The 27,134-nt window shown below is 59.6% G+C and overlaps 1 protein-coding gene across 1 annotated transcript in view; it reads left to right on the forward strand.

Annotated features, from left to right (window-relative positions):
* Nucleotides 1-1,047: 1,047 nt before the first annotated feature.
* SRCIN1 (SRC kinase signaling inhibitor 1) overlaps nt 1,048-27,134 on the forward strand; it is a 60,104-nt gene continuing 34,017 nt past the window's right edge. The window contains 3 exon segments of the mRNA XM_004684271.2: nt 1,048-1,243; nt 22,270-22,571; nt 25,289-25,387. Of these exon segments, the coding sequence (XP_004684328.1) occupies nt 1,120-1,243; nt 22,270-22,571; nt 25,289-25,387 (525 nt within the window). The 5' untranslated portion in view covers nt 1,048-1,119.

Genomic DNA, 27,134 nt, shown 5'->3' on the forward strand with positions numbered 1-27,134 from the left:
GGGGAACGCTCCGTCCCAAGGCATGTCCCTGTCTCTCTCCTCCCTAATGTGCCTCCATGCTTAAGTGGAAGGTATTTCTGTTTTCTTTGTGTGTTTTCCCCTCGGCCGGGGGCGGGGGCGGCGGCCGGGCCGGGGAGGCGGCGGCCGGTGGGGCGAGGGATGCTCCCGGCGCAGGTGCGTGGGGGGCCGGGGACCGGTGTGCGCCGGGCTCGGCAAGGGGACCCGGGCGACAGGAGTCCTGGCACCGGAGAGGGGGCCCGGGATTGGCGAGGCTGGAGGTCGGGTGGGGAGACCTTCGCGACGCGCGGGGGAAGGGACCCGAGGGGTTAACACTTAAAGGGGTCTTGACGGGGAGGGGGGGCAACGAGGAAGGGGCATGGATGGTGAGGAGAGTGGGGGATGGGAGTGGCCCATCCGAGGTGGAGGAAGAGGATGCAGGGGAGCAAGAAGGGAATGGAGAAGTGTGTGTTGGGGGGAGGCGCGGCAAAGTCCTCTCTCTCCCCCAGTCCCAGAATGGGGTGCATGCACTTGGAAGGTGGTGGTAGGCCCTTTGCACCAGCCCCCCGGGAAGGAAGGGGATGAGTGCATCTGGGGTTGGCTGTGTTGCCAGGATACAAGCCTGTATTCTCAGCCTCACCCCCCCACCCCCACCTCCATTCTCGCTTCCCCTCGAGGCCCCAGCCCAGGAGACCTCGGAGCCTAGGCAGCAGTTTAGAATCTGGGGACCTGCTCCCCGCTTTGCCGGTGGATAGCCAGGGACCCCCAGAAGGAGGGTCTGGGGGACGGCCTATTTGATTTTAAGCCCTCCTTCTGCTGAGGCCAGAGGGCAAGGGAGGGCGCCCCCAGCTGGGGAAAGCATCTAGGGTGAGTGAGGAGGTAGGGACGACCGAGGTTCAGAGGGCGGGGCCGGGGAGGGGACGCGGCTTGGCCCCCCCTCCCCTCCCACGCACCCCCCTGCTACGTCAGAAGCTCCCGGGCCAGCTCCTAGTCTTGTCGGTGGGGGCAGCAGGATGCTGGTGGAAGCAGAGGGGGCCGACCGGGTGCCTCCGAAGCTTGGCTGGCAGGGCCCGCGGGGCGTGTGCCGCTGCTCGCGCGAGCCCCCCCGCCCCACGCCTCCTCATGCAGCCCTGGCAGTGCCTCCGGCGCTTTGCCCTGGCCTGGTGGGAGAGGACAGCGGAGGGCCGCGCCCGATCTCCCAGGGAGGAGGCTGGACCAAGGGATCCTGGGGGACGAGGGGAGCCAGGTGAGCCGGAACAGGGACCGTGCAAGGAGGGAGGCCTGGGCTGTCATTCCCTCTCCCAATTACTGTGGAGCTAGAAGGTCCCACAACCCCCAACTTTAAAGGGAGGGTCCCCCCTTGAGCTGAAACCTTTCAGAAGATGTTGGAGCTACTGTTGTTTGCCGGGAAGGGGCAATGGATGAGGGCTGACAATGGGGGTAGCTAAGCAGACTTCAGTTTGTGGTTCAGCGTCCTGGCCTCAGGCTGGGGTTTGAGCGCCTTGCAGGGAGTAGCATACTTCTTCCCTACTCAGGATATCTTAGTCTCGGTGACCTTGAGCCGACTGATGTGCTGTCTTACTCTGTGCCTCAGTTTCTCTCTTCTTGTCCCTGATTCTTCTGCTGGTCTTAAAAAAAATACGATGATGCATTTGATGTAGACAGCCACTGTGAAGATGTGGGGTTCTCTCATCATTTGGTGGCAGCTGTGATGTGGTGATTTCTGGCACGGTTGTGTGTATATATGTGGGGGTCAGTTATGGTTTCAGTGCAGGTTTTTGCCAGTTGTGGAGGGTGCTGTAGCCACTATGGGTGGGAGTCAGGACCTGGCATTCACACAGGCAGAGGGACGCGGGCAAGCTGAGACTTAGAGGGTGGGTGGGTAGAAGCAAGGGCCACAGATGAGCACCCTGGACATAGGGGAGTGGGTTCCAAGATTGAGAACCCCCCTCCACCCAGACTGCCTGGCACCCAGGCACCATTGGCAGCGAGTGCAAAGGCTTTGCCCTGGCTTCCTGCCACTCCGCCCAGGGGACAAGAGGGTCTTTGTCCAGCCCCCTACCCAGCCCCCTCCCTGTTCTTTCCTCCCCTACCATGATGGCTGGTTCTCCGTGATGATCCCTGGGGCTGGTGCCCCTTGTTGTTCCCACTGTTGTGCTCTGGGGACATGGAAGAAGCAACGCTGGTCCTCAGGCAGAGCTGGTGGAGGCGGGGAACAAGTCCCCTGGATGAACAAGTCCACCAGGCTTCGGCCTCTGCCCTCTGCTTGCCACCTAGTCTCCTGTGGCTGTCCGGGGTCTTCAGGGCCTGATTCCTGCGGGGTTCCAGGTTCCCTAAAGATGTCCGGGAGCGGGATCGGGTACCGGGATGTTGAGCCTCGGATGCGCGGTCTCTCCCTCTGGCCAGTGCCCCACCCTGGGAAAAGGGTTTAATTAGAACCATTGATTCCTTCTTTGGCTGCGGACATTGATCTCAACCATGTGGTCAGAGCTGGGGTGTGGTGAGGGGGGGCGCTTGGCTGCTGTCCGCACAGTGCCTTGGCATTCTCTGACGACACCCAAGCTTCGGAGAGGGGGGGCTGGGCTCTTTGAAGCGCCAGTTCTGCTTTGACCCTACCCTCACCTCAGGCTAGGTCTTGGGGAAAGGAGGAAGATGGGGATGAGGATTTGAACCAAGGGAGCCTGTTTGGGAGTCCAGAAAGTACAGTTTGTGGTGTGTCTGTGAGTAGTGGTCCTGAGGTTCAGGAATGGAGGCCCAGCTGTACTGGGAGGGGTCCTGAGAAGGAGAGTCAGGAGACAACTGAGGTGCGCTGTGGGTGTGGAGCAGGCAGAGATCTGGGGAGGATCTAGGCTTGCAGTAGAGAAAGAGTTCTCTTTCGAGGAATCCCAAGCAAGCACTTATCTTCTCCAAGCCCTGGCTAAGAAATTGGATTTCTTCCTTGTTTGTGTCGTCAAGACCCAGAGAGGGACAAAAACTGCCTCAGAGGCCCAGCAGCCTTGGGTCTGGCCCTTGTACCTGGCTTCCTGGCAGAGAGGCCCCTGCCTAGGCACAGGGAGTGGAGGACCAGGCTCTTGGCAGCCTCCTATCTGGCCTCTGGGCTTGGGGGGTGGGGGACAGCTTGTGCCCCCCAAACCCTGTGAGCCTGCCATGGGCAGGCTGGTGCAGGTGCAGGCTTCAATGAGCCACTCAGATGCTCTTTGAAGAATTCCTTTTTGGCTTCCTAGGGCCCATTGGAGCAAAGATAATAAAAATCTGGCCGTCAGCGGGTTTGAGGGCTGCTCTTGCTTCCCCTTCTTTCATTCCTAGCTCTGAAAAGCTGAGATGAAGGCTTTGGATTTGGCTGGGAAGCTGTGTGCTCGCTAGCCTGCCTTGTCTGCCCCGAGGGGCAGGGGAGGAGCAGAGGAGGAAGGACTGATTTCCTGGTGGAGGGGAGAGTTGATGGAAGGGGACAGAGGGAGAGGGACAAGGTCCCCAACTCCTGACAGGCAACCCACGGCCTTGATGTCGGGGCTCCTGTCCCCTATATCCACGCTCCAGCTTGTCCTTCTGCCTGGAGGCTGGGAGCCCTTCCTTCTGGGCTCCACTGCTCCATAGTCCCTGTGCCTCAGTCTCCCCCACTGTCCTCCTCCTGGTCTCCACTTTCTCTGCCCCCTCTCTTGCTCCACCTTCATGTGCTTTCTCTTTCCCTTGTCTCCTCCCTCTGCTCTTAGTCTCCCCTTTTCTGTCTACTCCCTCCCACCCCCAACTGTCTGTCATCCTTTCCGCATCCTGGTCCTGCTTTCTAGGACTGTCTGGAAGGTTGGGAAGCAGGGGGGTGGGGGTGGGGTGGGGTGCACAGCCACAGCAGTGGAAGGGATGGGCCTAGGCTGACTATGATGGCCTGTCAGGTGCATGGTTGTCGGTCTGGGTGGAAGGGCTGCTGAGCCCCAGGGTGCGTATGTGTGCAGTGAGGGCGCCTCCCTCCCGCAGCACAGTGGGCACCTTGCCCTGACATTGGGCTCCAGGCACGCTATCACCCTGCTGCCTTTTGCTGTGTGTATATATATACACTTGACTGCAGGGAACCGGAAACCAAAGCTTCCAGCCCCTGGGCCCCTCCACCTCTGATCACCTATTGCCCAGGCCTCACCACCACCCTTGACCCCTCATACCCACCACACTGTCTGCAGGCTCCGAGGCAGGAAGCAAGGGTGTCAGGAGCCTCTTTGCACCATCTTCCCCCTCCCCCATCTCTGACAGACCTTCCTGGAGCCCCGTGCCAGCCCTGTGCCCCCTTTCCACCTGGTGTACCCCCTAAGAAAGACAGAACTGTCGTGGAAAGAGCGCGGGACTGGGTAAAGCAACCTCTTTCTGTCCCTTCCTTAGTTCCCAGATGCCCACATGACCTTGAGCAAGTCCCTTCCTAGCGTGGGCCTCTTTCCTCACCTGTGAAATGAGGGGCATGTGCCGGATCATCTCCAAGGTCTCTTCTGACATTCCGACCATGTTGTGTCTCTCTTCTGGGTGATTTGCATATGCTTTGCATATATCAGTGGTGCCTGCTCGGAAGGGAGAGTGCCACCTGGGAGCACCAGAGTCCCACCCACCATTCCCGCTGCCCTTGCCCATTGGCCAGTGCTTTTGCTGCTTGAATTTCCGGGTGGAAGCTGAAGCCAGGAGCATTCCCAGGGAAGGTAGATCTAGCCCTTCTGTCCAGCCCTTGGGAGGGGGGGTTCCGGAGTGGGGGTGGAGAGGGGGTAGCCTAAGTGGAGGGGACCTGTCCAGACAGGAAGTGCAATAGAATGTGAAGTCACTGAAGTTGCCTGTGGCCACCCTGGGAGCTGTGAAGCCCCACTGGGACTAGCAGGGGAGCTTGGGGGTTTCCCTCCTCCCTTCCCAGAGCCTGGGCACCCTCTAGATCCCAGGAGATTAGCTAGACGCAGGAATTCTCCCTCTTGAGCTGCCAGCCACAGCCTGGAGTAAGTCCTGTTGACCTGTGCTCCTGCCCACTTCTGCTCAGCCTCCTGGACTCGGGCTCTGTGGCTTGGAACTTGGACCTCAGTGACCGTCACCAAGGACTTAGATGATGGCGTGTCTGGGTCTTGCCCGGTCACCATACCCAAGGTGAGGGTCTGTGCTCCCTGCAAGGGTTCCCAACATTTTCAGGGAGGCAGAGAGACCTGGCTGCCCTCTGTTCTGCCCCACTTGGGCAACCCCAGCCTGAGCATGCAGCGGCTGCCCCGGCCTCCTCCCCTGCTCTGGGCAGGTGCACAGGCCTGTGCTCCAGCCCAGCCTCTAGGCCTGCCTCTGTTCCTTTGTCTCTCCCATTGTGCCCATCACAGGAGGCAAGGGGTGGGGGAAAGGTGGGCAGCTTAGAGATGATAATGTGGGCTACTGAGTGAAAATTTCCAAAGACAGGAGCAAAACCGCCCTCTACTGCCAAGGAGGACTAGGCCTGAGGAAGTGCAGGGAGAGGGCGCCGGTAGTGGTTGTCCTAGATAGTGTCCCAGGGGCAGCTTCCTGTCTGATGTGGAATTGTTACGAAAGTAAGTGAAATAATAGATGAAAATGTCCGGCCTGGTGCCTGCCACATTATAAACACTCAGGAAAGTCTGGGAAGGAGCAGAGGTCTCTGAAGCCAGAGAAGAGCCTCCCCTCTCCCCGAAATGTTGGAATTTCAGTGGGGATGAATAGGAGGAACAATTCCTAGAAAAACTGGCTCCCACTCCCCACCCCATCCTCCAACGCCCCCCCCCCCCCATGGGCCCAGGGCCTGGCTGCCCAGGTCCTCCTCCACTGTGGTAGGCAAACAGAAGGGTTTGGAGGCTGGGAAACCTGTTCTCCCCCTCCCCCCATCTTTGCACAGGACAGCTTGAGAGGAAACAGGCCGTTGGTTGGGGGGGGAGGAGTGGAGGTTAGGTAGGAGGGAAAGCCTCTTCTGTGAGGGGTGGCGCTCCAAGGTGGGGAGATCTAGGGGTGAATGTGGTGAGCAGGAGTGATTAATGAATCTAGGGCTGCGACTGGCTGTCATGACCTTTGTGGTAACTTGAAGCTAGCCAGAGGTGATCCAGTTCAGCCTGGATGTTGTGGTCAGCCCAGTGCAGGGGGTGCTGGTGGGCGAGTCCAGAACCACTGAGGAGAAGGGGACAGGGAGGTCACCCTGACCCCCCAGGGTGGCAGGTGAAGCGCCTTATAAAGAGCAAGCCTTAGACTGTATCAGAGGCCTGCCTCCTCCACTGCTGGGTGACCTTCGGCCAGTTAGTTGCCCATTCTGGCCTTTGATGTCCTGGGTATAAGAAGAAAGTGGAACTAGACAATCTCTAAGGTCCCTCCCAGCTGCCACAGGTTCTGCCAGCCTCCTCTCTCTTGAGGTCTACATTCCTCTCTATGGCAGGCATGGTGAAAGGGTGGGAAGACTATTTCTCAGCTCCAGCTGAATCAGGAAAATGGAGATTTGACTCAAGAGAGCAAGTCTCTCCTGCTCCAAAGGCACACCTTTCCTGAACCTGCCTCAGCCCCATCATGGCTGAAGGAGAGGCAAGAGGCTTCAGCTATGTAGGATCTGAATCATAAACTCACAGCTTGCCTTCCACCGCAGCAGACCTGGCTTTGCCACACTCCATTCCAGCCAGAGCTGTAATCCAGTCCGTGTTTTACACTGCCAAGGCGCTGCCAGCTGGTGCGCCCCTTTCCGGGGGCCCCCCCCCCAACCTTTTTCCCAAGCTTCTGCCACCTGGTCCAGTTGCCTGCATGTCCTGGCATGGATTTTCAAAGACTGGGCAGGAGTTAGGTTTTCACTGGGTTGCCTTTCTCACTTCAGCAACATCCTCGTGTCAGCCCACACAGAGCCTGACGGGGCTACCCCCAGACCCGAAGACCCCACCGTGGAGTCCCAGATCCAGACAGCCTGGGAGAGGCCATAGCTAGAGATGTTTGTGCAGAAGAGGTGTAGTGGTGTCCTACCAGCTCCCCGACCCCCAGGGTCTGTGTGTGTGTGTGTGTGTGTGTGTGTGAGATTGAGAGAGAGAGAAAGAGAGATAATTGCAGACACAGTGGGCCTCTGTGGTGTCACCCCAGGCACCAGCATCTGCCTCATTGGGGAAGAATTACGGATCCCAGCTCATTGGGAAGGCATTCCATGGCTCACTGAAGCCTTTGCAGACACAGCGCTGTCTCTGCCGCCCTCCTGGGCCTTCCCCAGGGCTTGCATTCTCCTCTGATCAGCCCTTCTGTCCCAGCCCCTAAAGTGAAAGGTAAGGAAAAGTGAGGGCCTTTAGGACTGACATGGACTCTCACACGGGTGCCCCCCAAACTCTCCACATCCTCTACAGCTTTTTGGCCTCTCTCTAGTCTGGTTACTTGGAGAATTTCTGCAAGGACCTTTGAGGGGCTTCCTGAGGTCGCGTCTGTGATGGAGGTGGAAGAGGAAGAGAGCACTCCTAGAGATCCACTTAGAAATGAAGCTCAGGAGACCCTGAACCCCCCTTTCCCAAACCTCTCCTCACCCCTCTCCCCCCGTCCCTGGTCCTTCTGCAGCTCAAGATCAGATTGATCTGCCACCCACCCCTAGGATGAGGCAGAAAGAGACTTAAAAGAATCTCTCGGTGTATTGTCCTTAAGACATGTTTAGGCTGGAGCATGGGGTGGAAAGGTTAGACTTTAAGTAGAACTTCCCAGAGACCACTGAAGGGGAGCGCGTCAGGGTGGTTGGGAGTTGGCTACCTCAGGGATCAAGAGTGCAGACTCTGGGGAACAGAGACCGGGGTCTGCCTCTCCCAGCCCTGACCCTCAACTTGCTGTGTGATTTTCGGCAAGTTGCTTGGCTTCCACATCTGTAAATTGGACTGAGAGCCAGGATTAAAGGACATTCAGATAGAGTTCCTGGCAAATTTTAAACCTTTGGCAAATAGCAGTCCTTTGTCTCCTTCCTCCTCATTGTCCAGCTGAATGGGGCCTGGGCTCTGTGCTCCCCAGAGGAAGGAGTATACCTGGGAAAACTTCTTTGAGAGTTTTCTAAAACTCAGGTCCTCACTTCAGCTTTTCTGGGGCTGTGCCCTGGAGCTGCCTTTTAAAGCTGGTGGTGAGAAGGAAACCAGGTCCCCTGAATCTTCACTCCTGCCACCCCCACCCAGCACCCCTCTAATCTGTCTCTCCCCACCCCACCCCCCCCCCCCCCCGCCTGGTCCTAGAAGCCCCCTGGGCTAGGTACCTTAGTGAGCATTTTTGATTTCTTCCCCTTGTCAATGTCCCAACATCTGGGTACAACAGCTGCTTCTCCCTGGGATGTCTGCGTCTTGGGTAATCGGTGGGAAAATTGGAACCATGAGATTGGCAGGGGCTCTGAGAAGGCTTGCAGCCAGACGTGATGTGGGTATGGATGCGCCTCAGTCAGCTGAGGGAGGCTGGGCTGGCCGGAGGGTGTTGGGCCACAGCATTTGGGGCAGGAAGGGCTCCGCCAGCTGGCCACGCCTCCTGCTGGACAGGTGTGGCCAGCTGGCCACGCCTCCTGCTGGACAGGTGTGGCCGTGTGCAGAGAGTCCAGTTAGAACTTCCCTGCCAGGTGAGAGGGAGGAGGCCTTGATGCCCTGCCCTGGTGGTCTGAGGGTGGGGTGGGCCTGGACACAGGCCTCGGGCACAGGGATTTGGGCACTTTGGGGCAGTGTTTATGTGCTGGCTGGGTGTATGATGCCGGTTCCCTCCGCTGCAGGCAGGGGAGGAGGCAGGGTGAGGGGTGAGTGGGGCAGATGAGGGTTTGGGCTGGGAGAACAATGACAGCACCGTGGAATCCACCAACCTTCTGGAACTGGGTGGCTTTACCTGAGGAGAGTCCTCCAAGGTGCTATCCTTTGGGCTCTTGTGGGGGCACCGCATGAAGTCTGCGCCCTTTCTGGGAGGAGAGCCAGGCCTGGCTTATTGGCTGTTTGTCCTGAGGCCCCCACTCTGGGGACTTCACATTTGCTGTCTTGTCTTGCTGTCTGTCTGCGTTTGTCTCCCACTGGTGTCTCTGCCCTGCCCTCTATCCCCAGTCCTGGCTTCTCCAACACCCAACCTCTATCCTGCCTTCCCCAAGCTCCCAGGACCCCCTAGAGGACAACACCCAAGGTTCTGCCTTGCTGTGTCCTTGCTTCCTTCTCCCGCAGTGGCCGAGACCCCTCCCCAGCCCACTCTGGGAGCCCTGCCCCAGACCCTTCCTCTCGCTGCTCCTCTCCTCTCCGGGCCTGTCTGGGCATTCATTCACGACTTTCCTCCTTTCCTGTCCCTCACTCAGGGCTCCAGCGTGCAGCGGGAGGGAAGGCTCCAGGACTCTGTTCCCTCTGTTTAAAGTCTCCAGGTTAGTAAGCCAGGAGGGAGGCCCCCCCCTTTGTCCGGCCTCCCGTGACCCTTAGCCAGATGCCCATCTCCAGGCTGGAGAGCCAGAAATGGGGGGAGGGGGCGGCCCCTGGTGGGCACAGACCTTTGCCAGGGGAGGGGACAGCAGAGACCTGACACTGGGGAGGGCACCTTGCCTGGCAGCGAATGCGTCTGTGTGTGCACGTGTGTGCATGTGAGTTAGTGTGTGTGTGTGTGCAAGCACTGTGTGTGCATGTACATGTGGGTGCTGGCTGCAAAACCCCCATGTAATTGGGGCTGGGGAGGTGGGGGGAGACAGGAGCACATTACTGAGAGGTTTAGAGACCTGGGGAGAAGGGCTAGGAGCAAGGGATCCTTCTTGTGGGGACACCTGTGTTCCCTCAATGGCCGGAGGATGGGGGAGAGGGAAAAAATGGGATCACACCCCATCTCAGTGCCGCTTTGTTTAGTTCACGGGCACTTGCAAACAGTGATCCCCACCACTTACTCCGTCATGCACTCGTGCATTCGTTTATTCCACACAGATTTATCGAACACCTTCTCTGTGCCAGGCGCTGGGCTAGGCTCAGTCGGACAGTGAGTGAGACAGATAAGGTTCTCTCTTTGCTTATGCTGTGAGTCTGTAGAGGTTAAGGGGTTGCCTGGATTCACCTGCTGTGGAGCCTGGGGTGAGGTCTGGCCAGCTGACTGTAGGGTACCTGTGCACCCCGCCCCCAAACGGGGCACACAGATGCCTCTATCCGCCCCTGCTCCCCCTGCTGGCGACCACTCTGTCCCTGTAGCGAGTCACCTGACCTGATGGTACCCCCTTAGTATGCGTGTGCCAGGTAGCAGAGACCAAGGCTCGCTGTGGAGCGAGCCGTTGGGACAATGTTGAGGCCACTTCAGAAGGCCTCAGGGAGCCCCACCTGGGACCTCCCCCACCCCAGTTCTGTGCCCAAGACCAGCTGCCTGCAGCATTCGCCTTGAGTGGGCCTGCTGTGTCCTAGCTGTGTGACCTTGGCCCAGCCACTTTCCCTCAGTGTGGGCGCGGCCTGAGGGCTGGTTCCCCTTCTGCCCCAGCTGCCAGGAGCTGTTGGGTGCCGCCTCTGACCCCCTCCGGAGAAAGGGCTGCACATGTCCCACAGGGCTCTCTGCGGGCGCCACAGCCTCAGGCCCTGCTCCAGCTCTCTGGAGGATGCTTCGGCCCCAGTCCGGGCGGGCAGCTGGGGGAAGCAGCCCTCCTTGCCACTGTGGCTGCCGACGCCTTGATGGCTTTTTAATAACTTTGCTCGGAGACAATCTGCAGAGTGCTCGTTTGTCTGCCTCTTAATTAAAATTACCGTTTTCCTAAAAGAACAGCGATGCTGCTCCCTCCCTCCCTCATTTGCTGCTGCTGCCACGGCTGTCAGGAGGGGGCAGGAGTGACAGGGGACCAGTCCGCCCCTCCCACCTGTCCAAGTCACCACCTGCCTCCCCCCACACACAGCAGAGGGAAAGGCCCAGGGCTGGGCTAGAGCCAGAGAACCAGGGAGGGGCCCGAGTGCTCTTTCACCTGTCTTTTCGGGGACACTGTCAGGCAGGGAGTCTGTAACCCCCCCGAGCAGCCACCCTGTCCTGCTTCAGTCGTCAGAGCAGAGTAAGACTTGGGCATTGGCTAGTGCTAGCGTGCTTGGTGTGGGTACAGGGTGGGGGCGGCCAGCAAGGTGGACACAGTGGGGTCAGCTCTTCTCGGGTTTCAGTTGGAAGAGACCTCTGTGCTCCCTCTGGGCTTTCAGAGAAGGGAAGGAAGGCTGGCCAGGGTTAGGCAGTCGCCGTCGATACTGAGTTTGGGTAAAAAAAAGTCATTCCTGGTAATAGGAATGCCCAATACTTATGGAATGTTTAGTCAATAATATGGGAGCTGGGAAGGTTCGGTGAGCTCCACGCTGTTGTCTCTGTTTCCTGGGGTGGAGACAGAACAGAGGCTTACTTGCACGCCAAGGTCGCACAGATAACCACTGTCCATGATGGCAGCCTCTGCCCCACCTTCCTCCTTCCGTCCCGCCCGATGCCTTACCTTGAGGACAGCTTGGCCCTGTGAGGCCTGGTGGGCCTTGCCTCACTTTCTGTGCCCCCTGCAACCAGGGTTCCTCTGTGTCTTGTGCCACTGGACATTGACTTGGAAGTCCACTCCCTCTTCTTCCCAAACTCTCACTCCCGGGTGCCACCTTGCCGGGAGTCTCAGGGACTCCCAGACCCTGGAGTAGTGGTGGCAGCGGAGGGACTGTGTGAGCAGCGCACTGTTGTTCCTTAAAGGGGTTCTCTTCCAAGAACACAAAGCACCCGCCGACAAAATGCCTGCACCTCAGTGTGGCCCCAGTGTGACTCTCGCTAAACTGGGACTCACTTATCCTGGCACCCCCCCCCCATTCATTGCCCACAATACCAATCGTTTGTTGAGTGAATACACGACGTGGGCCAGGCACCATGCCAGACACTGTGCACATTTCTTTCCATCATCTCCAGGTTGGTGCTATTTTCCCTCATTTGCTATTGAAGAACTGATGTTCAGAGAAGTACAATGACTTGTTCAAGGTCACACATATGGGAGCCCTCATGTAGCACCTGCCTGGTGTCAGGGAGCACTGCGTGGCTAGTGGCCTACGACTTGACATGTATTAACGCATCTCGTGGGAGCCAGGGTCGGAGGAGGCCAGGGCAGCAAAGGCAGGGAAGGAACGGGCACCGGCACCCCTCACCCCAGTGCTCCCCTTCCTGCCCCACTTCTGGTCCTATGCTGGCGGCCTGGGGATGGTGGTGTGGTGACAGGTGCCGAGCTGCCTAGATGACAGCGCTGCTGATTCCCCCATAATTACTGTCTGATGAGGTGCCAGAATTAGCCACTGCGCAAGCATGGGCTGCAGACTTGGGGCGCAGTGTGGGGAAGCAGATGGGGGCAGGGGAGCTTCATCTTCCCAAGCCTGGGGTCTCTGGCAGCAGGGTGGGGTCAGCACTGAGGAGGAAGTAGGTTAGCAAGAAGGATGCACCGTGTGGGTCAGAAGCACCCCATATTGTCATGCGGGTTGTGGTTTTCCAGTCCTCAGAGTGACTCAGACTGCCCCTGAGATGGCTGGCTGCTGGACAGGGCAGCCAGGGACTCAGGCCACTACCCAGAGAAGTGCAGGCTGCCCACTCCCACTCCTGGGCACAACCTTTGGTGCCTGGAGCGTGGATCTGCCCTGCTGGGGCTGTGAGGGGCCTAGTTGCTGGTAAGAGACTCAGAGCTGACTCCTCCAAACACATTAGCAAGGCCAGGCTCCAGAGGGCAGAGGAAGTGTTTGGAAGCAGCAGGCGGCCAGCTGGCCTTGCCAGGAGAGCCATCCAGCCCAGCTAGGAGTCAAGGCCACAGTCAGGGTGGCCTGAGAATGAGGAGGCAGGGTGTTAGGTTCTGGTTCCACAGCAGGGCCGTGGTGTTCTGGCTTCTGTTTGCCCTGGCACCATGCTGAGGGGCTGGGGGCAGGCTGCCAGGGCAGAAGCAGAGAGGGCTCATCTGGCTGCTCGGGCCTTATCTGGATCATCAGAACAGTCTGAAAGGTCACCAACTAGGGTGTGATGGCCCGCAGCTTACCCACCAGAGGGCACACAGGCGGGGTGGGTGCGGGGCCTTAAGCCAGCGCCACAGAAGGCCCGAGGTGTCAGGCTCAGGAAAGAAGGCTCCTGAGCAGCCTCCATCCGTCCGCAAAGGGAGCGGCCATGACCAGCCCTGGGCCCCCCTGAGGGCCATAGGCCCAGAATCTGGCTCGGTTTAGGGAAGGAGAGCCCCACGAGACAATGGTGCCGTGGGTGTCATAGCTCTCCCTTCCTGGAGACATCCAGCCTTGGATGGCATTCCTGAAAGACTCGGACGCGGAGTGTCCCGTCTGAGGACGGCCTGTGGCCAGTGTACCCAGCCAAGGTGTGAGACGAGGCCGGGGAAAGGTAGGTGGCCCAGGTGTTTCTTCAGTCTGAGGGCCTTTTCCCAGCTGGTGCTTTGAGGTTCCTGAGGTAGCTCTGCTCCCCCCGCACCCCACTGCCAACGAGGAGGGGGTTAAGGGTCTCTGAGCTTCAGCGAGGACAAGTGCTCCCTCGTCAGGCACTGGACAGACTGAGGGAAAGTGAGGGGCCTGGCCACGGGCTTGGGCACACGTGGCAGCAGAATCAGATCTTTCTGGGGGATCAGCAGGGTGTAGGGGACCAAGGTGGATCCGGATTGAGAATCTCTGTGGTTGTGATGAGGCTCCTTTGTTATCAACTCTCACGTTGACATGGCACCTTCATTTCCCCTTCTGGTAGTGGGGAGAGCAACCTCGTGAGGTGGCTGAGAACTGAGGGCGGCCGGGGGACCCGTGAGGGGGTGCGTGTGGGGGGTGTCCAGAGTGATCTCATTCATGGCTGGCCCCTGTCCCCAGGGTATCCAGCAGGTTTGGTGCCGGGTTTAGCCCTCGCGTGGCTCCAGATGGGCGGGTGGAGTTCATTGAGAAGACAGGGTGGCGTTTTCTATAGCCTGGTACTTCTCCCTTACCTTCCAGGCTGAGCTCCAGGGCCAGGATCCTGCCTGAGGGAGGTTCAGGTTAGGTCTCAGAGGAGGCTCCTAGAGATGCCCCCAGTATCTGCTCAGTTTTCGCAGGTCAGCCTGGAACCAGCAGTCAGGCAAGAAACTCAGCTCCAGGCTCCTGCCTCCCACCCTCCAGTCTCTCAAGGGCTAACCTTGGCATCCCAGGAGAAAGAAAATAATGGCACGCAGATTTGGCTGCTGGTGCTCAGCTGCCTGGCAGGGCAGAGAGTAATTAACCGCCAGGGCTGAGCCTTGGGCCCCAGCAGCCCTGTCCTCTGCTCCCCCCACGCAGGTGGAGGAGGGTCAAAGGCTCGCCAGCCTTTGACTTGGCAAAGCACCAGCAGCGGCAGGACTGGAGAACCCTGATCTGAGAGGAGAGTCAGCCTTTGGCATTGCACAGCCCAGCGGCCCTGAGGTCACGGGGCCCATCCCCGTATTTCCAGACAGAACGTAAACACCCCGGCAAGGACACCCTGAACTTGGTCACGTAGGAGAGGCAGAACTTGCCCTCAAGAGAAGGCAGAGCAGGACTCTGGTTGGGCCAACGGACTCCCCACTACCTTACACCCCAAGCTGGAGAGGCACTGACCTGGCACTCAGGGCATCCCCAGGTGTGCTGTGATCTCTCAGGGGTCTTGACTGTGGGGGGGTGGTCCCTGGGCACAGCACCACATCTGCATGTGGTGGCAAACACACGGAATAGGGGGTCATGGCGGCGTCTGTGCGGGGACCCCTGCCCTGCGGGCCGGTGTGCCCCTCTGGCCTGGATGCCTGCGGGGGCCGCACCGTGTGTGACGGTGTGTGTTGTTGAGCATGTAGGGGCCGTGTGTGTGCACTGACATGCACAGGCGACCCTATGTGTGAGGGGCAGAACCGTGTGCTCGGGATCACGCTGGTGGCGAGGGAGCTGCCGGGTATGGGGGCCTCTGGACAGGGCGTGACCTCAGGAGGGCTGGGGAGGGTTCAGCAAGGCTAAGCCTTCTGCTGGGCTTTTTCGAGGCCCTGGGTGATCACTGGGTGTTACCCACACTTCCCTGTGGTGGGATGGGGTGGCGGATGGTGCTCCTGCCTCGCTTCCAGCAGGTGGGGGTGGCCCATGCCATGCCTGCTCCTGGGAGCAGAATGCCCCTGTCTGGGCACACTCGTGGGTGAGACAGCTTTAGGTGCTGGTAAAGGTCCCTTTCTCCATGCCCACTGCTCCACCCTGCAATGCCTCTTGGGGGAGGGGGCCCCAGGCAGCTCTTAGGAAGGGGTGGCAGGGCTGGGAAGACAGGTAGCTCCTCCCCTCCCCCTGCAGTGCTCCGGCCCCTCCTCCCTGGGCACGTGGTGGAGGGGGCGCTGCCATGCAGGAGTCAGCTTGTTAACGTGGCTCGGGATGGGCACACGCCAGGGCTGTTCCCAGCTTTACCAGCAACAGCTTTAGACTAGGGGTGACATGCTTCCCTCCACATCTCCGCCCCCTCCCTTCGCTGGGGAGGCCAATTAGTGGAATCTTCATTAGTAGCTAAAAAATCAAACCCCCGCAGTCCCGGTCTGATAAAACTGTCGGTGGAGTGAGAGGCGATGGGATGGCGGTGCGGCCAGGAGGGGCCTGGTCTCCTGCTCCCTCCCAGGTGGCAGCTTGCTCAGTGCAGAGCCCACACACCTGTCTGGGTGTTAGACACCTGTGTGCTGTGGCCTTTTTTTAAAAAAGAGAGAGGACTGATTCTCAGAGCGCAGGGCACAACAGTCAGCAGCAGAGCTGGGTTTGAATGGAGCTTTCTCACTCCCAAACCCAGTGATTTGGGGGTAAATCCAGAACTTTGCTTGCTGGAGGTGGACAAGGAGAAGAGGGAGGGTTGTGGATCTGAAATTCTGGGCATGGCGCTGGCTTGTTGGCTCTTTGCAGGGAGCGGTGGTGATGTCTGAGGGGGTGGCATGTGGGGGCTGGGGCTGGGTATGGACCACGGGGGCCCCACACTGCGATGTGGCTGGGCCATGACCCACGGACCTCCGTCTTTGGGGCCATTGGTGCTGTGGCATTTTCCCACCATGTGCTGGCTCCTTCTAAGGAGGTTGTTAGTCTGCCTCCCTGGGACCTGAGATCTGGCATTGCTTTCTGGGAAATGGCATCGCGGAGTGGAAAAGTCCTTGTCCCTGAGGGCCAGGACGCCTGGGTTCCATTTCTGGCTCTGTCTCCAGCTGGTCAGGTTCATTCTCTGGGCCTCAGTTTCCTCCCCTTGAAGGCCTCCCTGAGAGAGCACAGGCAGGAACAGCTGGGTGGGGCAGAGGGACAGCGCTCCTCTGTGCCTAAGAGACAGAGCCATGGGGAGTGAGGCCTCCTGGGCGGGCTCACAGCCTGGTGCGCTGTGTGGCCTGTGGGGCCCTCAGTGGGGTCAGGCACAGGCAGAAGGAAGCAGTGACCCCCGGTGTGCAGAGCCAGCCAGCAAGGGCCACCCTGCTGGAGCGGGCAGGAGGAGCATGAGGCCGACTGGCCTCTCTGACTGTCCTCCCCACTCCTCCCCACTCCTCCCACCCCATTCTGTCCTGCAAAACCACCCAGTCTGAGTCAATGGCACCTTTGTCATCAAAGAGACCCTAGTCTGAGGGAGGAGGGGAGGACCTCGGTCTGAGGGTGCAGCCAGTCTCCTAAGGTAAATGGGTGCTACACTGGGGCCCCTCAGGGGGAGCACCCCTGCCTTGGGTGGAGTGAGGAGGAGGAGGAGACCAGGCTCTCCCTAGGTGAGCCACTAGTCTGAGGGGGCAAAGGTGGGCCCTACCCTGGGGTACACCCAATCTGAGGCAAAGCCCCTCATCCTTGGGCACCTACCCAGTCTGAGGGGGATGAACCCTCCCCCTGGGGGTGTGCCCAGCCTGAACAGGTGGACAGAAGCCTCGCCCTGGAGGGGCCCTCTTAAATCCTCCCTCCCTGGGAAACACCCCACTGGGAGTGGGAGACTCAGGTTCCAGCCCCCTCCCTTCGCTCTTCCTAGGCAGGTGAGCGCTCCCTCCCCAACCTGATGAGGTCCTTTAATTAGATTCCGACTCGTTTACCAACTAAGTGGCCTTTGGTGGGTTTTAAATCTGTGCAAATTGGCTTGTGTTTTTCTGCCTGCAGGATCTGTGACTGGCAGCGCCAGCACCTCCCTGCCTCCTGGCTCCCCGTGGGGCTTGCTCTCCCCCACCGCCTCTAGATACCCAGCTGCTCTGAGGGCTGCGGCGGGGGCAGCAAGATTCCCTGGACTGAGGACAGGGACAGGGCTGTCAGCTTACCTGCCCCTGCCCTGGGGACTGAGTGTCTGCTCCTGGTTCTAGGTCGCCTTCGTGCCTGACCATCAACGTGCTTCCAGGGTGTTCCTCCAAGGCTTCCTCCCATGGGCTCCCCCTCCTTGCGCTCTGTTTTCTCTCCTGAGTGGCCTGACTTTGGGTGGGGGGCGCTGGCTTATCAGGGAATGGGGAAGCATGGGGGCAGGTGTGGGGTTCTGGGCCAGGAGCTGGACAGGAAGCCCTGTCCCTGTCCTCAGTCCAGCTGCCTCTCCCTTCCCACTACCCCTCCTCCTGGCCCCATCCCTGAGGCCCTGGCTGGAGTGACAGGGAGACTCAACAGGGTGCTGGGCAGTAGCAATTTGGGGGATATTACACAGGAATGTTTACAGAAAGGCAATTGCCCGGAAAATGACTTTGGTTGCTGTGGTATGGGGCGGAAAAGATGGTTTTAGAAAACAGACACAGATGGTCTTCTGCTCCAGGGACCCACAGACAGACAGCAGGGACTGGGGGGCATGGACACCCAAGGAGCGACAATCAGGGGAGCAGTGGGAACAGACAGAGGCCAGTTCCTTCACGGAGCGCAAGAGCAGAGGGCCGGGACGAGCCTCTCACCTGATCCAGGTTCCTGGAGCTTCTGCCAAGCTTAAGAAAAAGATGTACCTGGTCCCTTGGCGACCTTTGTCCTCTGGCCTGGCTCCCAGCACTGTGGGCTCCGGGCTGCAGCAGGCACCCAGTGGGTTGGAGACGTCAGGCACAATGGATGGTGGCAGTGGCCTCGGGGCTCCTCCTGGGTGACAGCCTCCGCAGGTTTTGGCTGGAGGCGGTGGGGCCAGGGAGCCTTGCTCTGAGGAGAATTGAGTGCGGCCCTCTGGGAGGAGAGCCAGGTGCTCCAGCAACCTCCATGCACCCCACCTTGCTGGGATCTAACCAGAATACCTCGTGGGTTCCCTGAGCTGGTGCCCAGCCCCCACCTCTGCCTGGGCAATGGGTGGCGCACACCTGGAGGGGGCCTTGCCCAGCCACCTGGTCCCTGGGGAGGAGAAACAGGAGCTGAACTCTAGGTCCTGAGTCGGGGGAGGTCCAAGCCGGGGTCCCAGAGAGAATCATCTTTCTGTAGCTGGTAACTTCGCTCTTCCCTCTGCTTTCTCCACTTCCTCTCTCTTTTCCCTCCCCCTCTTCTCCACACTCTCTTCCTCTGACGATGATGTCATGTGAGACTGCTGCCCAGCAGCAGCCGGGGACAGAGTGGACGGTGACATCTGGGGTAAAGATGCCAGGTGGGGATCGGTGTGCTGGCTTACGAGACAGCGTCACTTAAACAGGGGTCTGATTCTCTTCATGGGTTACAGCGATCTCATGGAAAAGACTGCAGTGAGGATAAAAATAAATCAGGCTCATAAATAAATGCGGAATTAGGAATTAGTGGAACAAATAACAATTTTGCTCTCTCGCGGAGCACCTGCGCGTCTGTCTGCGGCCGACCACTGGGGGGCGCCCACTGCTTCCCAGTCGCCCTGCCCCTGGCTGGAAGGTTGAGCTGAGGGTGACCAGAGTCCCCCTTCTGCCTCCCAGCATCCCTCACCCTGAGCTGGGTTTCACTCATCCTGGGTATCTTCCCCATAGCTTGAAGCTCTGACTCAACAGTTATGGTGGGCCTTGCACACTGAGGGTCTTCAGAAAGACGCAAATCCTCCAGCCCCAGTCTGCCTCTCAGGGGTGTTCAGTCCCAACCCCCCTCAGGGCACCCCAACCTTGCCCTACCTCCTAGGCCCTAATGCCCCTTCCCAAGACATCATGCCCCTGCCCCGCCACCCCAGAGTCCTTTAACCCCCTCGTCCCAACCCTAGCAGAACCTGGCCCAGTGCCCCCTCGGCCTCCTGCGCTCCTCTCCCCCTCCTCCCTTGAAGACCCCTGTCTGGGTGGGTGCCTCACTGCCTGCAGCTGAGCAGGAAGCACTGGTCTGCTCAGGGCCCAGGGTGCCCAGGCCTGCTGCTGGGGGGAGGAGCCGCTCTCCTGGGCTTGTCCCTGGACTGCTCCATGTGGTGGGGCAGGGCGCTGCCCCCGGGGGGGCCGGGTGGGGCTGTTTTGGCGGGCAGTGGGAGTCAGTCTGCTCCAACCCCACATGCTCACCTGCTGGGAGCCTCTGTGATTCAAGACAACACACTTGCTTCTCCATTGTCTCAGCTTCTCCTGTGGTGCCCAGTGCAGGGTTTAGAGGTTAACGCCCCTATTTTACAAACTAGTGGCCAGGGGCTCCCAGAGGGAGCCTGGGACCCTGGGGAAGGAGGCGAGTAAACCCACACTGGCTGCGGCCGGGTTTCCCTCCCGATGCTCTGAGTGCAAGTGTGGCCCGCGGCTCAGGGATGAGTTCATACTCCAGCCTGCGGGAGCACCCTGGCATACCTTCTTCGCAGGACAACAGGTGGCCCCAGCCCAGAGTCCCAGGCCAGTCCTCCAGCCCACAGGGCCTTGCAGAAAGGAGAGCAGTAGCAGAGCAGGGCTAGTTCACGCAGACCCCTCCCCCCTGGTTTCCTTCTTGGGAAGTGGAGTCAAAACTGTGAAGACTCTCGGGCAGACTCAGAGGCCTTTCCGTCAAAGCCCTTTCCCACGACCCTCGGAGATACAGAGTATGTATCTCCTCACGCTCCTCAGAGCACGTATCTCCTGCCTCACGGCATCCTGCCTTTGGTGAGGGCTGGGCACCCGGGGTGAGCGCTGGCCGCCAGGAAGCTGGGTGGGCCTAGGCCTTCCTTGCCCCTCTCTGTTCCCCAGCACGGCTGCCTGGGGGACCCTGCCTCGGCAGGGCTAAGCACCACTGTCCCCCGCTGCTTCCACTGCACCCTGCCCGTCCTTTCTAGTGGGCAGAGCAGTCTCTGCAGCCCCCGTGGGTGGTGAGGTGAGAGAAGGGAGGTCACCATCAGGGAGGTGCCCCTGACTCAGGTTGGGGCTGTCTCTCCAGGGCCTGCTGTACCCCCAACTGGCCACCCTGAGTTTCTATCAGCTCCCCTAAGTGCAGGGGGTGCGCCTTCATGAAAGGTTCCCAAGGTTTTAGCCTCAGTGGGTCAGGGATATCTGCAGGAATTCACTCCACATCAGACAATCTGCCCTGTGTAACCCAACGTTCTTCATGAACTCACTTTGAACTTTCTAATTTACACAGAAGGAAATCTTATCTTTTCCACCCTAGGGAACTACATCCATGAAATCAGCGATTGAAGCTTCTAGTTGCCTTACTCTCCTCACTTGTTATGAAAATAAAGGCACATTTTACATGTTACATAATAAAATGTAAAAAGCGTCCCTCTCAAAGTCTGGGGTGTTGGGGAGGCAGGTGACCTCCCCGACACATGTCTCTTGTGTGTCTGGGCCGCACTTTGAGGAGCAGCACCAGGGGACCCCAGACCCAGAACCATGGTAGGGGAATCAGCGTGTGCTGTGTGGTGGGCTTGTCACCAATAAATGGGTGACGGCAAGCTTTACAGATGTGGGGCTCAGCTCTGGACTCCAGCACTCACTGTGGCTTTAGACATGTCACTGGGCTTCTCTCACCTCGGCATTCCCACCTCTGAAATGGGACCCCAGTAACACCTACCTGGTGGGGTGTTGGGGAGGCTGGTGACCATGACGAGGGGTTCGTGCCTTGGAGGCTGTGGGCTCTGCCCACCAGAGCAGTTCTTCCTTTGGTCTTGGTGGGAGATGCTGGGCCCCTTGGGCTCTGTCCCCCAGAGCACGGGCCTCACATCCCCAGGGAGGTGTGTGCATGCACACGTGCCATCATGCGAGCGCTCGAGTTCAGGTGTGCTGAAACCGTTGGGTCTCTCCCTTTCTCTCCCTGCGGCTTGAGCAAGAGGCTCCTGAGACCTGCGTGGCTCTGATAAACCCTGGATGTGTGGGAAGAGGGGGGCTGACGAGGGGCTCGGGGGATGGAACTTGGCCAGGTCCTCGGATCCACAGCCTCCTCCCTGGCCAGTCGGCCCTTTAGGAAGCCCCTGCAAGTCGGTGCCTTGAGGGGCGTTACTGTAGTGCCTTGATGCTTCCAGACCTGGTTATGCCTGGGGTTGTGGTGCTGCTTGGAGGCTGGTGGATTGTGGGTCAGTGGCTGTGCAGGGAGACTTCTAGAGAGAAGCAAGAGCACATCCGTTTATGCCCAGCAGCCCCGGGCTGGGGGCGTGGGTGACCCTCAGGAACCCTCTCCTGGGCTGTGAGAAGGTCATTTAGGCTGGAAGGTGGGAGACAGTAGAGCTGGGCCAGGGCGGGGGAGGGGGGGCTGGAACTGAGGGCTGATGAGCATTTGGGGAGGGGATTTAGACTTCTGCATGGGGCCTTCAACCCCCGGCCTTCTCTTTTGTTCGCTTTTGTACTGTCCTTTGTCCCCTGTGCGTCCCTACAGGGCTTCAGCCTGTGTGTGTGTTGGGAAGGGAGGTGATGAGAGGGAGGAAAGGGCCTCCCGGGAGGCTCGAGCTGTTCTGTCTGCTTCTTTCTCCTTTGAGTTTGTCCCAGTCATCTCTCACTGTCCTCTCTGTGCCAGCCTCTCCTGTCTGTCCATCTGTCTGTCTCTGGGAGGGAAGGGAAGGCGTCCATGCCCCCGACCCTGGGCTTCCACCGCCCCAGGAAGCCCTGAGTGTGACCTTTGCCTCCATGCCCCGGATATATCCTAGTCCTGACCCTTTCCCAGGCCGCCTGCAGCCTCAGCACAGTGTCCTGGACTCACACCTCACGTTCCTTAAGGGGTGCTTTAAAGGAAGCCGGTGCAGCGCCTTCCTGCCTCTTCAGGAGGCCGCTTAAAGGCGACTCCCCTCCCTTCACCTGTTCACACCAGCATCAGGAAGCAGCAGGGGGCGGTTTAGAGGGCGTCAGAGCCCCTTCTCCAACCCCTCCTCTGCCTCAGAGGACAGCGCCTCGTCTGCAGGCATTAGCCCTCCACGCCACTGGTGAAGAGCAAGGAGCTGCCCTCGCTGTCACCTTCCTTTTCACCTTTCGGCCTCGTCCCGCCCCCTAGTGGGCGCAGGCAGTCCTTGACTCACTCCGGCGTCAGCCTGCCCCTCCCCAAGCCCCCCCCCCGTGACCCCAGGTGGGGAGAGGGCAGCCCCAAGGCCCCGCGCGCCTTGACCCCGCGTGCCCCCTCTCCCCTCTCGCAGATCCCGAGCGGAGCAGCCCCCCCATGCTGTCTGCCGACGATGCCGAGTACCCGCGGGAGTACCGGACCCTGGGGGGCGGGGGCGGCGGGAGCGGCGGGGGCCGGCGCTTCTCCAACGTGGGGCTGGTGCACACGTCCGAGCGGCGGCACACGGTGATCGCCGCCCAGAGCCTGGAGGCGCTCAGCGGACTCCAGAAGGCGGATGCCGACCGCAAGCGCGACGCCTTCATGGACCACCTGAAGAGCAAGTACCCCCAGCACGCCCTGGCCCTCCGGGGTCAGCAGGACAGGATGCGAGAGCAGGTGAGTGGGGGCTCGCTGCGGGCTGGGGGTGGGGTCTGAGCCCGCGCTTCTGCCCCCTGGCTCATTCCCATTCCGAGAGGCGTCTGGGGCGAGAGGGAGGGGAGAAGCAAAAGACGTGGCAGATGCCCTGGTTGCTTTTTCTGGAGCCTGGGAGGAAGAGGGTGGAGCTCAGCCTCCAGACCTCTCTCCTGCAGCCCTGATTTTGGAGCGCGGTAGTGGGCGCTGCCCACCTTCTTTAGGCCATTGGACTGGGCAGGGGGCGGGCAGGTGTGTGAGGTCGAGGGAGTGGTGGGAAGAGTCTGACTGAGTCTTAGGGTCTAATGGGGAAGTGGAGTCAACAACTCTGACATGGCCTTGGGACATAGGTGGGCAGGATCTGATGTGCACCGCAGAACAGACACCAGAACTCCTGGGGCCGTCTACCTTCTTCCCCCAAAACATGTTGTGTGGCTTTGCGTTAGAGGCCGCCCCTCTCTGTGCCTGGATCTCAGTCCTGCCATCTGTAAGGCTTAGAGACAGGCAGTGCTCCTGCCTCTGACGGGACCTGTCTCCTGCTGTGTGGGGTGGATGCTTCCCTTGTAAACCTCTCCCAGATCCTTGGGTTCCTGGGTGCGTCTCTTCATCCAAGTATGACCTTGTCTGTAGGAAAGTTCTTTCTTGGGACTAACCTGCGTCTAGCCTTGCATAGGCATGAGGCCGTGACAGCTCTGAGACTCAGGCATTGTCCACTCTGGGAGAAGGGTCTGAGTAGGGTGGGACAACTCAGCATCATTTCCATTGAGCCTTGGGTGTCAGGGCTTCCACATTTGTCTTGCACTTTTTCCCTTTCCAGATACGGCTGGGGGTGACAGGGAACGGGGAAGAGTGTCCCCACTCTCATCCTCCCTACAGGGAATGTGGACACATTGGTGCATTTCTGGTACCTTACCTCCCCCCTGATGTCACCCCCAGTTCTGTCTTTACCTGGGCCAAGGGTTGCAGACGAAGGAGAAATGGCCCCTACCCCCAGGGAGCTCCTCTCAGGATGCTTGGACGTGGGAGGAGGCAGCAGAGGCATTTGTGACCTAAATGGGCAAAAGGACCATTAAATATAAATATGAGGGGCACAGTCAGCTGGAAGAGGGTTTAGAGGAACAGAGGTCAAGATGGGCTGGCTGGTAAGAGATGGCTTCCTGGAAGAGGAGGTACCTAGACTTGGCAGGATGAAAAGGGTCGGAATAGACATCCAAGAAGGGAATGGTGGAAGGTGGGAGCTAAGCACGGGCCTGGCTTGGACTGGCCCAAAGGCCCACCTGGCAGGTGCCAAAGGGTCAGGGTGGGAGCAGTGGGAGTATGGGGGCAGACTGCTGGTGACCAGTAGGGCTGCAGTGGTTTTGGGATACTGAACTGGAGGGGCTGAAGGGGGAACCTGAGGCTGGGGGAGAGAAGGACGAGTTTATGGGGAGGGCCAAGAAGGGGTGGAGGCTTGGACCGGAAACTGAGCGAGGCTTGCTTGCTGCCTGCACAAACACCCTAGGTGCAGGAAGACGGGGTGCCCTGGGAAGAAGTAGGAGCATTGGGGGATGCCTGAGGAGTGGCCACGGGAAGATGGGAGGCGATCCCAGAGCAGGTGGGGCTTTCACAGGGGTGCTCCTAGGCCTGAATGTGCAACTGCTGGCTGGGAGGTGACCACAAGGGGAGGGCCGTGCATGATGGGCCATGATCTAGGCAGAGAGTGAGGTGGGGACAGGAGGTGTATAAGCTGGGCCCCAGGCAGAGTAGGGTCTGAGAGAGGGAGGACAGCAGGCAAGTGAACAAAGGCCCGGCAGGAGCCCCCTGCACTTCAGAGGTAGGAGGGATTGGGGGAGAGAGTTGGGGCTCACGGGTCTGTGGAGTTGGGAGCTGATGACCAGTTGGGGCCATTGAGGGCCCAGGACCCGTGGCCACAGACCTGTCTAGGGAGCTCCCACCGGGCAGCGGTGAAGGCAGCCAGGGTGGCGGCCTCGGGGGCAGCAGGCCTGCGAGGGAAGACGGGGTTTCTGGCACGTGCACATGCCCTCAGATCAGGCCCTCAGAACAACTTGGGTGAGGACCGAGAGCAGGCTTTAATCATCGCTCATTCTCTCCCTCCCGGAGAGCAAGCGGACAGCATCACACTTGCCATGGGATGTTCAGAGCCTGAGTTCAGTAAACGCTCGCAGACTAAATGAAGACAGATGGGTCCGGGAGGCGGCAAGGGGACAGGGCCGTGGGGAAGAGGGTTCCTGGAGGAGTCAGGAGCGGGGTGAGACTCAAGCCTCGGTGTGGGAGAGGAGAGTCAGGGAAGAAAGAGCGCTGTAGGGATGGAGGCGCCCTGGGTGAGACCTCTGGGGATGATCCTGAGTCAGAGTCAGGTAGGTGACACCATCGGTGAGGAAGAAGTGAAGAGCTGGAGGAGGCGAGAGGTGGGGATCAGCTCCTTGGCAAGGTGCCCAAGGAGGTGGTCAAGAGTGGAAGCAAAGAACCTTAGAGAATCTGATGGGGAAAGCGGCCCAGGGAGCCCTCAGCCTGACAGGAGAGAGACATCTAGAACCGGACCTAGCACTCAGCTAGAGACCAGCCCTGGTGAGAGACTTGCCGATGCCACGGTGCCTTTCTATGCAAAAGTTCACCCCTGGAATGCCCCTCCCTACCAGTCCCCCAGCGGCTCCTGCCCGCCCCCCCTAATGGGGTGTCCCCCCCCCGCTTCACACACACAGGTTGGCGGCTGGACCGTGGACCCTGTGTGCCTCCTCAGCTCCCTCTGCTCCCACCTCCATGGCGACTCCGCCCCCTCCGGGGCTGGCCAGCCGGCCCAGGTGAGTCACCCACCTCCACCCCACCCCCCAAGGCCATGGCTTTGGGGGGGGGGATTTTTTTCTCTTGGAGGGGGGAATATCAGGATTTTTATTTTGATCCCTTTCTTTTATATAGGAGCCCTCTGCCCCCCTTTTAGGAGACTCCTGTGCCCTGTCATCACCCTCTAATTGTCCAATCCCTCCACTCACTACCTCCCCAAGCCTGTGACAGTTTGGCTTTGGGGAGGAATTTTTTGAGGGAGAACACTCAAGTTTTGGGAAAAAAAACTGTATTCTTTCCTTCTTTACACAGGAGCACCGTCTCCCTTCCCTGGCCACCACATGACTGCTTTTCAGGAGTTTCTTATGCTCTGTCTCAGAACTCCTGGCCGCTCCCCAACTGCAAGTCATCTCATCCCCCTGTCCCCACCCTCCTGTTCCATCTCCCAGCAGACCCCATCTTGCCCTATGTCTTATACCAGAAGGTTCTTCAGTGTCTTTCTCCCACCCTTCTTGTGACGGTCAAGGCTTAGTTTTAATTTTTGAGGACTTTGGCATCTAGTCGTTTGTTCTGAACTGACTCCCTGATTCCCCCCAAGCCTCAGTTTCCCTATCGGAAGATGGGTCTCAGTTTAGACAGGGTTTGGGCTCCCAGCTCAGGTCAGACATTGCCACGAGAGAACAGGAGACAGTGAGGTCCAAGTGGGATGGCGGGCTCGAGTCTCAAGGCGCAGGGGACCTTGACTCAGGGTGCTGAGCGGTGGGGGGCAGAGGCAGGGAAGCCAGTGTGCAGCACAGGTGCCAGCTTCACCTCCTCACACACCCTGTGCCCTGGGGAAGGGCAGCAAGGCTTGACTTTTCAAGGAGAGTTGGAAGGAAAAACACAGCAGCCTCAGAAAGGACAGGGCTCCAGAGCATGGGCGCTTTAGCCAAGTGTAACTCAACTCTAGCGACAGATTGGCACACTTGGCATCGTTCGTGGGGCATTCAGCCCACTTCCTTTCCCGGCTCTCTAGCCCATCTTGACTGAACTTCGAGGAACAGAGATGTGTCTGCTCCCAAGGCTAGGATGGACTTGTCCTGAGGGGGACAGGGATGGTGAAGGGCAGAGGCCCTCCCCAGGTGGAAGGTCTTGGAGCTACATTGGGTGGGGTGGTGGAGCCAGGCAGGACTTGGTGAGATGCCCCAGGTCCTGGGGTTTTAGGTCTGTCACAGCTGGAATCTGCTGTAGACAGAGGAAGGGGGAGAGCTTCCAGAAACGGGGCTGGGCAACAGCGGCTCCTGTCTTCCCTGGACACTTGGTGCTTGTGGGGCTTTCCATCCCTCAAGGCTGAGCTGAGGCTCTTTTGTCGTGGGATCAGAGAGTTCAGCACATGCCAGAGTCACACAGCAGAGCAGATCAAAGGCCATTCTCAGGCAGTCTGGGCCTCCCAGATTGACTGGGGGTGGAGTCACGGGAGAGCTAAGAGGACAGCGTGCGCGGCGGGACCCTGCTGGGGAGAGGCTGTGGGCTCGGGCCGCGACGGGTCGGAGGCAGGACCCGCGCCTCGGCCTCGCCCAGGTCAGACCTCGAGGGTGAGGCCAGGAGCGGCCCGGTGGGCGGTGGGGGCGCACAGGCTCCCAGCCGCAGGCGCTCCCCGCCTTCCAGCAGGCCGCTCGCCTCCCTCCCTCCCTCCTGCAACCCGAGTCCCGGGCGGCGGGCCGGCGTATCGGGTGACCGCGGCGACGCAGCCACCAGCCTCCGCCGCTCCTCGGCGGGGCTGCGCCG

Source organism: Condylura cristata, unplaced genomic scaffold, assembly GCF_000260355.1.
Source record: "Condylura cristata isolate star-nosed mole 26May11 unplaced genomic scaffold, ConCri1.0 scaffold00017, whole genome shotgun sequence".
Taxonomy (NCBI): domain Eukaryota; kingdom Metazoa; phylum Chordata; class Mammalia; order Eulipotyphla; family Talpidae; genus Condylura; species Condylura cristata.